The sequence below is a fragment of the Phyllobates terribilis genome, unplaced genomic scaffold (genome assembly GCF_046119375.1).
Source record: "Phyllobates terribilis strain yellow unplaced genomic scaffold, ASM4611937v1 Scaffold_6__1_contigs__length_29720123, whole genome shotgun sequence".
Classification (NCBI taxonomy): domain Eukaryota; kingdom Metazoa; phylum Chordata; class Amphibia; order Anura; family Dendrobatidae; genus Phyllobates; species Phyllobates terribilis.
In genome coordinates this window covers 4239442-4257910 of record NW_027362766.1, presented here as the reverse complement: position 1 = coordinate 4257910, position 18469 = coordinate 4239442, and the positions used below count along the sequence as shown (strand labels likewise).

At 48.8% G+C, this 18469-nt stretch overlaps 1 protein-coding gene across 5 annotated transcripts in view; it reads right to left on the bottom strand.

Annotated features, from left to right (window-relative positions):
- Window positions 1–18469, bottom strand: part of ADAM15 (ADAM metallopeptidase domain 15) — a 97271-nt gene that overhangs the window by 69797 nt on the left and 9005 nt on the right. For all 5 annotated transcript variants that reach the window (XM_073637299.1, XM_073637300.1, XM_073637301.1 and 2 more), the window contains 6 exons: window positions 3294–3378; window positions 3085–3227; window positions 2832–3009; window positions 535–627; window positions 256–451; window positions 76–184 (listed from right to left, as the gene is read on the bottom strand). In XM_073637299.1, coding sequence (XP_073493400.1) covers window positions 76–184; window positions 256–451; window positions 535–627; window positions 2832–3009; window positions 3085–3227; window positions 3294–3378 — 804 coding nt within the window. The remainder of the gene's footprint in view (window positions 1–75; window positions 185–255; window positions 452–534; window positions 628–2831; window positions 3010–3084; window positions 3228–3293; window positions 3379–18469) is intronic.

Below are 18469 nucleotides of genomic sequence, written 5' to 3'. Positions count from 1 at the left end.
GCGGAGACGCACGGATGAGCTGCGGGCGATCACCTGCTGTCAGGTACTGCGGGGACATGCATTGGGCGGGCATACCTAGAGGCGCAGGGCAGGTAGGAACCAGCAGGCGTCCGGCCACAGTTTCCATATTTATCTCCTCTCACATTCACTTCAGCAAAGCAGGAAGCAGGCGCCGGAGACGACCCTGCAGGAAGAGTACGCCCATCATCCTCCACAGCCCTCCAGCCGTGAACCCCCAATTCTCCTTATCCTTACCCGCGCCCCACAGATCCTGGCACTGTTTCTGGAGACTTCGGCACTCCCCTTGGTAGCAGTGCGCCCCTCCAGTGGCACAGGGTTCTCCGTCCTGTAGATAGACATTGGCGGGGCAGTGGGGAGATGTCCCATTGCAGTACTCGGAGAGATCGCACTCCCCCCATGCCGGCCGACACACAGTCCCTGGGGGCTTCACCTACGGAGAGCAGTGACATGACACTAGTCACCGCGACCCGGGCACGGACATGTTCAACCCATAGAAGAGGGATGGCGGCTTACCTTACACTGCTCACAGCACAAGCCGTCCGAGGCGCACTCAGCCCCGGGCACCAGACGGCAGCTACTGGCGTTACAGCACGGGTCTACGCAGTCCTGCGGGCACCGATCACACAAGCTATGGACAGCAGACAGGGTGGGAAGGCCAGAGAGGGAGCCAGGGAGGAGGTTGTAGCAAGGGCCACAGAGGGAGGGAGGGACAGGGCCACAGAGGGAGGGACAGGGCCACAGAGGGAGGGAGGGAGGGACAGGGCCACAGAGGGAGGGAGGGAGGGACAGGGCCACAGAGGGAGGGACGGACAGGGCCACAGAGGGAGGGAGGGACAGGGCCACAGAGGGAGGGAGGGACAGGGCCACAGAGGGAGGGAGGGACAGGGCCACAGAGGGAGGGAGGGACAGGGCCACAGAGGGACGGACAGGGCCACAGCCACAGAGGGACGGACGGGGCCACATAGGGAGGGAGGGAGGAACGGATGGGGCCACAGAGGGAGGGAGGGAGGGAGGGACAGGGCCACAGAGGGAGGGAGGGAGGGAGGGACAGGGCCACAGAGGGAGGGAGAGAGGCACAGGGCCACAGAGGGAGGGAGAGAGGGACAGGGCCACAGAGGGAGGGAGAGAGGGACAGGGCCACGGGACAAAGGAAGGAGAGAGGGACAGGGCCACGGGACAAAGGAGGGACGGACAGGGCCACGAGACAAAGGAGGGACGGACAGGGCCACGGGACAAAGGAGGGACGGACAGGGCCACGGGACAAAGGAGGGACGGACAGGGCCACGGGACAAAGGAGAGACGGACAGGGCCACGGGACAAAGGAGAGACGGACAGGGCCACGGGACAAAGGAGGGACGGACAGGGCCACGGGACAAAGGAGGGACGGACAGGGCCACGGGACAAAGGAGGGACGGACAGGGCCACGGGACGGACAGGGCCACGGGACGGACAGGGCCACGGGACGAACAGGGCCACGGGACGAACAGGGCCACGGGACAAAGGAGGGACGGACAGGGCCACGGGACAAAGGAGGGACGGACGGACAGGGCCACAGAGGAAGGAAGGCAGAGAGGGACGGACAGGGCCACAGAGGAAGGAAGGCAGAGAGGGACGGACAGGGCCACAGAGGAAGGAAGGCAGAGAGGGACGGACAGGGCCACAGAGGAAGGAAGGGAGGGACGGACAGGGCCACAGAGGAAGGAAGGAAGGGAGGGACGAACAGGGCCACAGAGGAAGGAAGGGAGGGACGGACAGGGCCACAGAGGAAGGAAGGGAGGGACGGACAGGGCCACAGCCACAGAGGAAGGAAGGGAGGGACGGACAGGGTTACAACCACAGAGGAAGGAAGGAAGGGACGGACAGGGCCACAGAGGAAGGAAGGGAGGGACGGACGGACAGGACCACAGAGGAAGGAAGGGAGGGACGGACGGACAGGGCCACAGAGGAAGGAAGGGAGGGACGGACAGGGCCACAGAGGAAGGAAGGGAGGGACGGACAGGGCCACAGAGGAAGGAAGGGAGGGACGGACAGGGCCACAGAGGAAGGAAGGGAGGGACGGACAGGGCCACAGAGGAAGGAAGGGAGGGACGGACAGGGCCACAGAGGAAGGAAGGGAGGGACGGACAGGGCCACAGAGGAAGGAAGGGAGGGACGGACAGGGCCACAGAGGAAGGAAGGGTGGGACGGACAGGGCCACAGAGGAAGGAAGGGTGGGACGGACAGGGCCACAGAGGAAGGAAGGGAGGGACGGACAGGGCCACAGAGGAAGGAAGGGAGGGACGGACAGGGCCACAGAGGAAGGAAGGGAGGGACGGACAGGGCCACAGAGGAAGGAAGGGAGGGACGGACAGGGCCACAGAGGAAGGAAGGGAGGGACGGACAAGGCCACAGAGGAAGGAAGGGAGGGATAGACAGGGCCACAGAGGAAGGAAGGGAGGGACGGACAGGGCCACAGAGGGAGCCAGGAAGGTGGTAGTAGCGAGGGCCACAGAGGGAGGGAGGGACAAACAGGGCCACAGAGGGAGGGAGGGAGAAACAGGGCCACAGAGGGAGGGAGGGAGAAACAGGGCCACAGAGGGAGGGAGGGAGAAACAGGGCCACAGAGGGAGGGAGGGAGAAACAGGGCCACAGAGGGAGGGAGGGAGAAACAGGGCCACAGAAGGAGAGAGGGAGAAACAGGGCCACAGAGGGAGAGAGGGAGAAACAGGGCCACAGAGGGAGAGAGGGAGAAACAGGGCCACAGAGGGAGAGAGGGAGAAACAGGGCCACAGAGGTTTAATAGGATGAGCCGTGGGGAGACCCCTCCTCACCTGCAGCAGGCCACAGTCGCACTCTTCACCCTTCTCCACCAGCAGGTTACCACACAAGGGATTCCCGTACAAGCGGCCCGGGTTGGGCACATTATACAGACAGGCTCCTCCCCCTTGGCGCAGACTGTGGAGCAGACCTTCGAGGCTGCAATTGCTGAACTCCAGGCCTGGCATGAACCTACCAATAACACAGGCACATCAGACAGAGAGCTGCGCACCCCTGGGTGCCTTAGACCCCTGGGTGCACACTCACCCCGTGGACTGCGCCATTATCCACTGCTTCCCCATCCTGGGCTGCCCGCACATCCCATCTGCAACGTCGTGATTCAAGCCCAGATTGTGACCCAGCTCATGAGCCATAGTGGACGCCACCGCCAGAACGCTGACCGAGTGATCCTTTGTGGAGAGGGGAAGTGAGATAGAGCCATGCCGGACCACCAGAACTCCCAGACCATCACTTACCACCGTCACACCGCCAGATCGATCCACCGAGCAGATGGAGTTCACTGTGGCCATCCCAACCGAGAGGTCTCTAAATGTCACACCCCTGTGGAGACGCGAGGCTTAATAAGGGGAGAGCACAGACGACGCCATACACAGGGAGACATGAAGGACAATAAGAGGAGACCATAGACGACGTCACACAGGAATACAAGAGGGATAATAAGAGGAGCGCACAGACGACGTCACACAGGAATACAAGAGGGATAATAAGAGGAGACCACAGACGACGTCACGCACAGGAATACAACAGGGATAATAAGAGGAGCGCACAGACGACGTCACACACAGAAATACAAGAGGGATAATAAGAGGAGCGCACAGACGACGTCACACACAGGAATACAAGAGGGATAATAAGAGGAGCGCACAGACGACGTCACACACAGAAATACAAGAGGGATAATAAGCGGAGAGCACAGACGACGTCACACAGTAATACAAGAGGGATAATAAGAGGAGCGCACAGACGACGTCACACACAGAAATACAAGAGGGATAATAAGAGGAGCGCACAGACGACGTCACACACAGAAATACAAGAGGGATAATAAGAGGAGCGCACAGACGACGTCACACACAGGAAGACACGAAGGATAATAAGAGGAGCGCACAGACGACGCCATACACAGGAATAAAAGAGGGATAATAAGAGGAGCGCAGAGACGACGTCACACACAGGAATACAAGAGGGATAATAAGAGGAGCGCACAGACGACGTCACACAGGAATACAAGAGTGATAATAAGAGGAGCGCACAGACGACGTCACACACAGTAATACAAGAGGGATAATAAGAGGAGCGCACAGACGACGTCACACAGGAATACAAGAGATATAATAAGAGGAGACCATAGACGACGTCACACACAGGAATACAAGAGGGATAATAAGAGGAGAGCACAGACGACGTCACACACAGGAAGACAAGAGGAATAATAAGAGGAGCGCACAGACGACGTCACACAGGAATACAAGAGTGATAGTAAGAGGAGCGCACAGACGACGTCACACACAGGGAGACACCAGGGATAATAAGAGGAGCGCACAGACGACGTCACACACAGGAATACAAGAGGGATAATAAGAGGAGCGCACAGACGACGTCACACACAGGAAGACAAGAGGGATAATAAGAGGAGCGCACAGACGACGCCATACACAGGAATACAAGAGGGATAATAAGAGGAGCGCACAGACGACGTCACACACAGAAATACAAGAGGGATAATAAGAGGAGACCATAGACGACGTCACACACAGGAATACAAGAGGGATAATAAGAGGAGCGCACAGATGACGTCACACACAGGAAGACAAGAGGGATAATAAGAGGAGCGCACAGACGACGTCACACAGGAATACAAGAGTGATAGTAAGAGGAGCACACAGACGACGTCACACACAGGGAGACACCAGGGATAATAAGAGGAGCGCACAGACGACGTCACACACAGGAATACAAGAGGGATAAGAGGAGAGCACAGACTAACATCACACACAGGGAGACATGAAGGACAATAAGAGGAGCGCACAGACGACATCATACACAGGAAGACACGAAGGATAATAAGAGGAGCGCACAGACGACGCCATACACAGGAAGACAACAGGGATAATAAGAGGAGCGCACAGACGACGTCACACACAGGAATACAAGAGGGATAATAAGAGGAGACCATAGACGACGTCATACACAGGAATACAAGAGGGATAATAAGAGGAGACCATAGACGACGTCACACACAGGAAGACAAGAGGGATAATAAGAGGAGCGCACAGACGACGTCATACACAGGAATACAAGAGGGATAATAAGAGGAGCGCACAGACGACGTCACACAGGAATACAAAAGGGATAATAAGAGGAGCGCACAGACGACGTCACACACAGGAATACAAGAGGGATAATAAGAGGAGCGCACAGACGACGTCACACACAGGAATACAAGAGGGATAATAAGAGGAGACCATAGACAACGTCACACAGGAATACAAGAGGGATAATAAGAGGAGCGCACAGACAACGTCACACACAGGAATACAAGAGGGATAATAAGAGGAGCGCACAGACGACGTCACACAGAAATACAAGAGGGATAATAAGAGGAGCGCACAGACGACGTCATACACAGGAATACAAGAGGGATAATAAGAGGAGCGCACAGACGACGTCACACACAGGAATACAAGAGGGATAATAAGAGGAGCGCACAGACGACGTCACACAGAAATACAAGAGGGATAATAAGAGGAGCGCACAGACGACGTCACACACAGGAATACAAGAGGGATAATAAGAGGAGCACAGACTACGTCACACACAGAAATACAAGAGGGATAATAAGAGGAGCGCACAGACGACGTCACACAGGAAGACACGAAGGATAATAAGAGGAGCGCACAGACGACGTCACACACAGGAAGACAAGAGGGATAATAAGAGGAGACCATAGACGATGTCACACACAGGAATACAAGAGGGATAATAAGAGGAGCGCATAGACGACGTCACACAGAAATACAAGAGGGATAATAAGAGGAGCGCACAGACGACGTCACACACAGGAATACAAGAGGGATAATAAGAGGAGACCATAGACGATGTCACACACAGGAATACAAGAGGGATAATAAGAGGAGCGCATAGACGACGTCACACAGAAATACAAGAGGGATAATAAGAGGAGCGCACAGATGACGTCACACACAGGAATACAAGAGGGATAATAAGAGGAGCGCAGAGACGACGTCACACACAGGAATACAAGAGGGATAATAAGAGGAGCGCACAGACGACGTCACACAGGAATACAAGAGTGATAATAAGAGGAGCGCACAGACGACGTCACACAGGAATACAAGAGATATAATAAGAGGAGACCATAGACGACGTCACACACAGGAATACAAGAGGGATAATAAGAGGAGCGCACAGACAACGTCACACACAGAAATACAAGAGGGATAATAAGAGGAGACCATAGACGACGTCATACACAGGAAGACAAGAGGGATAATAAGAAGAGACCATAGACTACGTCACACACAGGAATACAAGAGGGATAATAAGAGGAGCGCACAGACGACGCCACACACAGGAAGACAAGATGGATAATAAGAGGAGCGCACAGACTATGTCATACACAGGAATACAAGAGGGATAATAAGAGGAGCGCACAGACGACGTAACACACAGGAAGACAAGAGGGATAATAAGAGGAGCGCACAGACGACGCCACACACAGGAATACAACAGGGATAATAAGAGGAGCGCACAGATGACGTCACACAGGAAGACACGAAGGATAATAAGAGGAGAGCACAGACGACGCCACACACAGGAATACAAGAGGGATAATAAGAGGAGCGCACAGACGACGTAACACACAGGAAGACAAGAGGGATAATAAGAGGAGCGCACAGACGACGTAACACACAGGAAGACAAGAGGGATAATAAGAGGAGCGCACAGACGACGCCACACACAGGAATACAACAGGGATAATAAGAGGAGCGCACAGATGACGTCACACAGGAAGACACGAAGGATAATAAGAGGAGAGCACAGACGACGCCACACACAGGAATACAAGAGGGATAATAAGAGGAGCGCACAGACGACGTCACACAGGAATACAAGAGGGATAATAAGAGGAGAGCACAGACGACGTCACACACAGGAATACAACAGGGATAATAAGAGGAGCGCACAGACGACGTCACACACAGGAATACAAGAGGGATAATAAGAGGAGCGCACAGATGACGTAACACACAGGAAGACAAGAGGGATAATAAGAGGAGCGCACAGACGACGTAACACACAGGAATACAACAGGGATAATAAGAGGAGAGCACAGACGACGCCACACACAGGAATACAAGAGGGATAATAAGAGGAGCGCACAGACGACGTCACACAGGAATACAAGAGGGATAATAAGAGGAGAGCACAGACGACGTCACACACAGGAATACAAGAGGGATAATAAGAGGAGCGCACAGATGACGTCACACACAGGAATACAAGAGGGATAATAAGAGGAGACCATAGACGACGTCACACACAGGAAGACAAGAGGGATAATAAGAGGAGCGCACAGACGACGTCATACACAGGAATACAAGAGGGATAATAAGAGGAGCGCACAGACGACGTCACACAGGAATACAAAAGGGATAATAAGAGGAGCGCACAGACGACGTCACACACAGGAAGACGAGAGGTATAATAAGAGGAGCGCACAGACGACGTCACACAGGAATACAAGAGTGATAGTAAGAGGAGCACACAGACGACGTCACACACAGGGAGACACCAGGGATAATAAGAGGAGCGCACAGACGACGTCACACACAGGAATACAAGAAGGATAAGAGGAGAGCACAGACTAACATCACACACAGGAATACAAGAGGGATAATAAGAGGAGCGCACAGACGACGTCACACACAGGAAGACACGAAGGATAATAAGAGGAGCGCACAGACGACGCCATACACAGGGAGACATGAAGGACAATAAGAGGAGAGCACAGACGACGTCACACACAGGAATACAACAGGGATAATAAGAGGAGCGCACAGACGACGTCATACACAGGAATACAAGAGGGATAATAAGAGGAGCGCACAGACGACGCCATACACAGGGAGACATGAAGGACAATAAGAGGAGCGCACAGACATCACACACAGGAAGACACGAAGGATAATAAGAGGAGCGCACAGACGACGCCATACACAGGGAGACATGAAGGACAATAAGAGGAGAGCACAGACGACGTCACACACAGGAATACAACAGGGATAATAAGAGGAGCGCACAGACGACGTCACACAAAGGAATACAAGAGGGATAATAAGAGGAGCGCACAGATGACGTCACACACAGGAATACAAGAGGGATAATAAGAGGAGACCATAGACGACGTCACACACAGGAAGACAAGAGGGATAATAAGAGGAGCGCACAGACGACGTCATACACAGGAATACAAGAGGGATAATAAGAGGAGCGCACAGACGACGTCACACAGGAATACAAAAGGGATAATAAGAGGAGCGCACAGACGACGTCACACACAGGAATACACGAGGGATAATAAGAGGAGCGCACAGACAACGTCACACACAGGAATACAAGAGGGATAATAAGAGGAGCGCACAGACGACGTCACACACAGGAATACAAGAGGGATAATAAGAGGAGACCATAGACAGCGTCACACAGGAATACAAGAGGGATAATAAGAGGAGCGCACAGACGACGTCACACACAGGAATACAAGAGGGATAATAAGAGGAGCGCACAGACGATGTCATACACAGGAATACAAGAGGGATAATAAGAGGAGCGCACAGACGACGTCACACACAGGAAGACAAGAGGGATAATAAGAGGAGACCATAGACGATGTCACACACACGAATACAAGAGGGATAATAAGAGGAGCGCATAGACGACGTCACACAGAAATACAAGAGGGATAATAAGAGGAGCGCACAGACGACGTCACACAGGAAGACACGAAGGATAATTAGAGGAGCGCACAGACGACGTCACACACAGTAATACAAGAGGGATAATAAGAGGAGAGCACAGACGACGTCATACACAGGAATACAAGAGGGATAATAAGAGGAGCGCACAGACGACGTCACACACAGGAATACAAGAGGGATAATAAGAGGAGCGCACAGACGACGTCACACAGGAATACAAGAGTGATAATAAGAGGAGCGCACAGACGACGTCACACACAGGAATACAAGAGGGATAATAAGAGGAGACCATAGACAACGTCACACAGGAATACAAGAGGGATAATAAGAGGAGCGCACAGACGACGTCACACACAGGAATACAAGAGTGATAATAAGAGGAGCGCACAGACAACGTCACACACAGGAATACAAGAGGGATAATAAGAGGAGCGCACAGACGACGTCACACACAGGAATACAAGAGTGATAATAAGAGGAGCGCACAGACAACGTCACACACAGGAATACAAGAGGGATAATAAGAGGAGTGCACAGACGACGTCATACACAGGAATACAAGAGGGTTAATAAGAGGAGCGCACAGACGACGTCACACACAGGAAGACAAGAGGGATAATAAGAGGAGCGCACAGACAACGTCACACACAGGAATACAAGAGGGATAATAAGAGGAATGCACAGACGACGTCATACACAAGAATACAAGAGGGATAATAAGAGGAGCGCACAGAAGACGTCACACACAGGAAGACAAGAGGGATAATAAGAGGAGACCATAGACGATGTCACACACACGAATACAAGAGGGATAATAAGAGGAGCGCATAGACGACGTCACACAGAAATACAAGAGGGATAATAAGAGGAGCGCATAGACGACGTCACACAGGAATACAAGAGGGATAATAAGAGGAGCGCGCAGACAACGTCACACACAGGAATACAACAGGGATAATAAGAGGAGACCATAGACGACGTCACACACAGGAAGACAAGAGGGATAATAAGAGGAGCGCACAGACGACGTCATACACAGGAATACAAGAGGGATAATAAGAGGAGCGCACAGACGACGTCACACAGGAATACAAAAGGGATAATAAGAGGAGCGCACAGACGACGTCACACACAGGAAGACAAGAGGTATAATAAGAGGAGCGCACAGACGACGTCACACAGGAATACAAGAGTGATAGTAAGAGGAGCACACAGACGACGTCACACACAGGGAGACACCAGGGATAATAAGAGGAGCGCACAGACGACGTCACACACAGGAATACAAGAAGGATAAGAGGAGAGCACAGACTAACATCACACACAGGAATACAAGAGGGATAATAAGAGGAGCGCACAGACGACGTCACACACAGGAAGACACGAAGGATAATAAGAGGAGCGCACAGACGACGCCATACACAGGGAGACATGAAGGACAATAAGAGGAGAGCACAGACGACGTCACACACAGGAATACAACAGGGATAATAAGAGGAGCGCACAGACGACGTCATACACAGGAATACAAGAGGGATAATAAGAGGAGCGCACAGACGACGCCATACACAGGGAGACATGAAGGACAATAAGAGGAGCGCACAGACATCACACACAGGAAGACACGAAGGATAATAAGAGGAGCGCACAGACGACGCCATACACAGGGAGACATGAAGGACAATAAGAGGAGAGCACAGACGACGTCACACACAGGAATACAACAGGGATAATAAGAGGAGCGCACAGACGACGTCACACAAAGGAATACAAGAGGGATAATAAGAGGAGCGCACAGATGACGTCACACACAGGAATACAAGAGGGATAATAAGAGGAGACCATAGACGACGTCACACACAGGAAGACAAGAGGGATAATAAGAGGAGCGCACAGACGACGTCATACACAGGAATACAAGAGGGATAATAAGAGGAGCGCACAGACGACGTCACACAGGAATACAAAAGGGATAATAAGAGGAGCGCACAGACGACGTCACACACAGGAATACAAGAGGGATAATAAGAGGAGCACAGACTACGTCACACACAGAAATACAAGAGGGATAATAAGAGGAGCGCACAGACGACGTCACACAGGAAGACACGAAGGATAATAAGAGGAGCGCACAGACGACGTCACACACAGGAATACAAGAGGGATAATAAGAGGAGACCATAGACGACGTCACACACAGGAAGACAAGAGGGATAGTAAGAGGAGACCATAGACGATGTCACACACAGGAATACAAGAGGGATAATAAGAGGAGCACAGACGACGTCACACAGAAATACAAGAGGGATAATAAGAAGAGCGCACAGACGACGTCACACACAGGAATACAAGAGGGATAATAAGAGGAGCGCAGAGACGACGTCATACACAGAAATACAAGAGGGATAATAAGAGGAGAGCAGAGACGACGTAACACACAGGAATACAAGAGGGATAATAAGAGGAGCGCACAGACGACGTCACACACAGGAATACAAGAGGGATAATAAGAGGAGTGCACAGACGACGTCACACAGGAATACAAGAGTGATAATAAGAGGAGCGCACAGACGACGTCACACAGGAATACAAGAGATATAATAAGAGGAGACCATAGACGACGTCACACACAGGAATACAAGAGGGATAATAAGAGGAGCGCACAGACGACGTCATACACAGGAAGACAAGAGGGATAATAAGAAGGGACCATAGACGACGTCACACACAGGAATACAAGAGGGATAATAAGAGGAGCGCACAGACGACGTCATACACAGGAATACAACAGGGATAATAAGAGGAGCGCACAGACGACGCCACACACAGGAAGACAAGATGGATAATAAGAGGAGCGCACAGACTATGTCATACACAGGAATACAAGAGGGATAATAAGAGGAGTGCACAGACGACGTAACACACAGGAAGACAAGAGGGATAATAAGAGGAGCGCACAATCAACGTAACACACAGAAAGACAAGAGGGATAATAAGAGGAGCGCACAGACGACGTCACACACAGGAATACAAGAGGGATAATAAGAGGAGCGCACAGACGACGTCACACACAGGAATACAAGAGGGATAATAAGAGGAGAGCACAGACGACGTGGAAGTGGAAAGGAAGAACAAAGACAAAACAATTTAAATAATAAAAATATGGGAGGAAGAGAAACCAATCACAAACTAAAATGTTTTTATACAAATGCACAAAGCATGGGCAACAAACAAGGAGAATTGGAACTACTAATGCAGGAAAAGGAATATGATGTCATTGGAATCACTGAAACTTGGTGGGACGATACACATGATTGGAATAAAAGGCTAAAAGGATACAACTTATTTGCAAGAAACAGACTTGATAAGCGAGGAGGAGGTGTTGCATTGTATGTTAGAAAAGCGTATATCTGCACAGAGATTGAAGCTTCAGAGACTGGGAGTTCTGTGGGAACTGTCTGAGTAAGAATACAAGGAGAGAACAACGGAAAGGACACCATTGTAGGCATTTACTACAGGCCACCTGGGCAAGCTGAAGATATGGATGAACTCTTTTTGTATCAAATGACCAAGTTCTCCAAAAAATATGACGTAGTGGTCATGGGAGATTTCAACTATCCAGACATTTGTTGGGAATCTCTCTCAAGTAAAACTAACAGGTCAAGCAAATTCTTATCCTCTCTTGCTGACAACTTTATCTTCCAAAAGGTAGGGGAGAAAACAAGGGGATCTGCTACTTTGGATCTAATCCTTATAAACAGGGAGGAAATGGTTGAGGAGGTAAAGGTGGCTGGGACCCTAGGAGGCAGTGATCATGCTATTATAGAATTTTGGATAACTAGAGGAGGAAGACATGTGAAGACTCAGACTTCAAGGTTAGATTTTAGAAAGGCAGATTTTAAGAGACTCAGAAAGAGAATAGGAGGGATCCAATGGCTGGATGTCCTTAAGGACAAAAATGTCCACGAAGGATGGGAAATTTTTAAAAATGAGATTCTCAAAGCACAATCGTTAACAATCCCGAAAAGTAGGAAGAATGGGAAGCATTTAAGGAAAGCAGGATGGATGAACACAGAACTTAAACACATGCTAAAAAGAAAGAAAGAAATGTTTATTAAATGGAAAGAGGGAGGCATATCTAAAGATTATAATGCAGTCTGCAGATCCTGCAGGGCACGTATCAGGTTAGCTAAAGCTGACAATGAATTAAGGCTTGCAAGAGATGTCAAAAGCAATAAAAAAGGATTTTGGGGGTATGTCAAAAGTAAAAGAAAAGTCAAAGATGCTATAGGATTTTTACAGGATGAAAATGGAGAAATGGTAAGAGAGGATGTTGAGAAGGCCGAACTTTTTAATTCCTATTTTGCATCTGTTTTCTCTCAGAAAGAAAATGTAACATCAACTGATCTTCACTGTCCTTTTAAAGGAATAGAGGAATCAAAGTTATCTGTAAACAGAAAGATTGTGAGGGAATATTTAGCTAACATAAATGAGTTCAAGTCTCCAGGTCCAGATGAATTACACCCCAGAGTACTGAAGGAGATCGTAGAAGAAATTTTAGAACCACTCTCCATAATCTTTGAAAATTCTTGGAGAACAGGAGAAGTCCCAGAAGACTGGAGAAGAGCAAATGTTGTTCCTATCTTCAAAAAGGGGAAGAAGGTGGACCCAGGGAACTATAGGCCGGTGAGTCTGACTTCTATACCAGGAAAGATCTTTGAACAAATTATTAAACAACATGTATGTAAGTACATGGATAAGAATGAAGTGATTAACCAGAGTCAGCATGGGTTTGTAACTAACAAGTCATGTCAGACTAACTTAATTTCCTTCTATGACAGAATCACTGACTGGGTGGATCAGGGAAATGCTGTAGATATAGTATATCTTGACTTCAGCAAAGCATTTGACAAAGTATCTCACACCATCCTTATTGAAAAAATGACCAAGTATGCAATGGACCAGGCAACTGTTAGGTGGATTCATAACTGGCTTAGTGATCGGACTCAAAGGGTGGTTGTAAATGGCTTCACATCCAGCTGGATGAATATCTCAAGTGGGGTACCACAGGGCTCCGTCCTGGGACCTGTATTGTTCAACATCTTTATCAATGATTTAGATGAAGGAATTGAGGGTAAACTGATTAAATTTGCTGATGACACAAAGCTAGGAGGGATAGCTAATACTAGAGAAGAGAGAGAGAGGATTCAAAAAGACCTAAATAAACTGGAGCAGTGGGCAGCAACCAACAGAATGGTTTTTAACAGGGAAAAATGCAAAGTACTACATCTGGGCAATAAAAATGAAAAAAGCATATACAGAATGGGAGGAATAGAGCTAAGCAACAGTACATGTGAAAAAGACTTAGGTATACTAATAGATCATAGACTAAACATGAGTCAACAGTGTGATGCAGCAGCAAAAAAGGCAAATACAATTCTGGGATGTATTAACAGAAGCATACAGTCTAGATCACGTGAAGTCATTATCGGTCTTTACTCCTCTTTGGTCAGACCTCATCTGGAATACTGTGTACAGTTTTGGGCACCACATTTTAAAAAAGACATAGACAAACTGGAGCAAGTTCAGAGAAGAGCGACCAGAATGGTGACTGGTCTGCAAACCATGTCCTATGAGGAACGGTTACAGGATCTGGGAATGTTTAGCTTGCAAAAAAGAAGACTGAGAGGAGACTTAATAGCTGTCTACAAATATGTCAAGGGCTGTCACATTGTAGAAGGATCATCTTTATTCTCATTTGCAGAAGGAAAGACTAGAAGCAATGGGATGAAACTAAATGGGAGGAGACACATTAGATATTAGAAAAAACTTTTTGACAGTTAGGGTGATTAATGAGTGGAACAGGCTGCCACGAGAGGTGGTGAGTTCCCCTTCAATGGACGTCTTCAAACAGAGGCTGGACAGACATCTGTCTGAGATGATCTAGTGAATCCTGCTTTGAGCATGGGGTTGGACCAGATGACCCAGGAGGTCCCTTCCAACTTAACCATTCTATGATTCTATGATTCTATGACGTCACACACAGGAATACAAGAGGGATAATAAGAGGAGCGCACAGACGACGTCACACACAGGAATAAAAGAGGGATAATAAGAGGAGAACACAGACGACGTCACACATAGGAATACAAGAGGGATAATAAGAGGAGCGCACAGACGACGTCATACACAGGAATACAAGAGGGATAATAAGAGGAGAACACAGACGACGTAACACACAGGAATACAAGAGGGATAATAAGAGGAGCGCACAGATGACGTCACACACAGAAATACAAGGAGGATAATAAAAGGAGCGCACAGACGACGTCACACACAGGAATACAAGAGGGATAATAAGAGGAGCGCAGAGACGACGTCATACACAGGAATACAAGAGGGATAATAAGAGGAGAGCACAGACGACGTCACACACAGAAATACAAGAGGGATAATAAGAGGAGCGCACAGACGACGTCATACACAGGAATACAAGAGGGATAATAAGAGGTGCGCACAGACGTCACACACAGGAATAATAAGAGGAGAGCACAGACGACGTCACACACAGGGAGACAAGAGGGATAATAAGAGGAGCGCACAGACGACGTCACACAGGGAGACAAGAGGGATAATAAGAGGAGCGCACAGACGACGTCACACAGGGAGACAAGAGGGATAATAAGAGGAGCGCACAGACGTCGTCACACACAGGAAGACATGAAGGATAATAAGAGGAGCGCACAGACGTCACACACAGGAATAATAAGAGGAGAGCACAGACGACGTCACACACAGGGAGACAAGAGGGATAATAAGAGGAGCGCACAGACGACGTCACACAGGGAGACAAGAGGGATAATAAGAGGAGCGCACAGACGACGTCACACACAGGAATACAAGAGGGATAATAAGAGGAGCGCACAGACGACGTAACACACAGGAATACAAGAAGGATAATAAGAGGAGCGCACAGACGACGTCATACACAGGAATACAAGAGGGATAATAAGAGGAGACCATAGACGATGTCACACACAGGAATACAAGATGGATAATAAGAGGAGCGCACAGACGACGTCACACACAGGAATACAAGAGGGATAATAAGAGGAGACCATAGACGACGTCACACAGGAAGACAAGAGGGATAATAAGAGGAGAGCACAGACGACGTCACACACAGGAATACAAGAGGGATAAGAGGAGCGCACAGACAACGTCACACACAGGAATACAAGAGGGATAATAAGAGGAGCGCACAGACGACGTCACACACAGGAATACAAGAGGGATAATAAGAGGAGCGCACAGACGACGTCACACACAGGAATACAAGAGGGATAATAAGAGGAGCGCACAGACGACGCCATACACAGGAATACAAGAGGGATAATAAGAGGAGACCATAGACGACGTCACACACAGGAAGACAAGAGGGATAATAAGAGGAGACCATAGACGACGTCACACATAGGAATACAAGAGGGATAATAAGAGGAGCGCACAGATGACGTCACACAGGAAGACACGAAGGATAATAAGAGGAGCGCACAGACGACGTCACACACAGGAATACAAGAGGGATAATAAGAGGAGCGCACAGACGACGCCATACATAGGAATACAAGAGGGATAATAAGAGGAGCGCACAGACGACGTCACACACAGGAAGACAAGAGGGATAATAAGAGGAGCGCACAGACGACGTCACACACAGGAAGACAAGAGGGATAATAAGAGGAGCGCACAGACGACGTCACACACAGGAATACAAGAGGGATAATAAGAGGAGACCATAGACGACGTCACACAGGAATACAAGAGGGATAATAAGAGGAGCGCACAGACGACGCCATACATAGGAATACAAGAGGGATATAGGAATACAAGAGGGATAATAAGAGGAGCGCACAGACGACGTCACACACAGGAAGACAAGAGGGATAATAAGAGGAGCGCACAGACTATGTCACACACAGGAATACAAGAGGGTCATTAGCTTATGTTAGCTGTAGGGACCTATTTGGTTTTCCATTAGGATCGTACTTTTTGGGGGCACCATTCAGTGTGGGGAAACAGGTACTGCTTTTTGCCATACTCTGCTTTTTCAACCTTTTATGTGCTTTACTTGCCTTTACACATTTACCCTGTTATTTAACTAGTGCATTGCAGGGTCTAGGCATCATTGACCATCACAGATATTGCACTGAGCCTGTGCGCTCTGTATTTCTTCATTCATTGAATTATCATTTATAGTATTTGTTGTATCATTATATACGTGATTCTATTATAATGTATCAGCTGGCTCCTTAGACAGTGGTGTTTTTCCACTATTTTATGGTGTTTTATATGTTTGTTAGTTTGTTACTACATGTATATGTGTCAGGAAACATTTGTATTTAATAAATTGATATATTTTCATAGATTGATATTGCTATTGATCACTATTTATTTATTTTTTTCTTTATCATTTTGGTGATCACTATTAGCTAGCATCTCCTCTTTCCCAAAAATAATTTTCCAGGAATACAAGAGGGATAATAAGAGGAGCGCACAGACTACGTCACACACAGGAATACAAGAGGGATAATAAGAGGAGCGCACAGAAATCGTCACACACAGAAATACAAGAGGGATAATAAGAGGAGACCATAGACGACGTCACACAGGAATACAAGAGGGATAATAAGAGGAGCGCACAGACGACGTCACACACAGGAAGACAAGAGGGATAATAAGAGGAGCGCACAGACGACGTCACACACAGGAATACAAGAGGGATAATAAGAGGAGACCATAGACAACGTCACGCACAGGAATACAAGAGGGATAATAAGAGGAGCGCACAGACGACGTCACACACAAGAATACAAGAGGGATAATAAGAGGAGCACAGACGACGTCACACACAGGAATACAAGAGGGATAATAAGAGGAGAGCACAGACGACGTCACACACAGGAATACAAGAGGGATAATAAGAGGAGCGCACAGACGACGTAACACACAGGAATACAAGAGGGATAATAAGAGGAGCGCACAGACGACGTAACACACAGGAATACAAGAGGGATAATAAGAGGAGCGCACAGACTTCGTCATACACAGGAATACAAGAGGGATAATAAGAGGAGCGCACAGACGACGTCACACACAGGAAGACAAGAGGGATAATAAGAGGAGCGCACAGACGACGTCACACACAGGAATACAAGAGGGATAATAAGAGGAGACCATAGACAACGTCACGCACAGGAATACAAGAGGGATAATAAGAGGAGCGCACAGACGACGTCACACACAAGAATACAAGAGGGATAATAAGAGGAGCACAGACGACGTCACACACAGGAATACAAGAGGGATAATAAGAGGAGAGCACAGACGACGTCACACACAGGAATACAAGAGGGATAATAAGAGGAGCGCACAGACGACGTAACACACAGGAATACAAGAGGGATAATAAGAGGAGCGCACAGACGACGTAACACACAGGAATACAAGAGGGATAATAAGAGGAGCGCACAGACTTCGTCATACACAGGAATACAAGAGGGATAATAAGAGGAGAGCACAGACGACGTCACATACAGGAATAGAAGAGGGATAATAAGAGGAGCGCA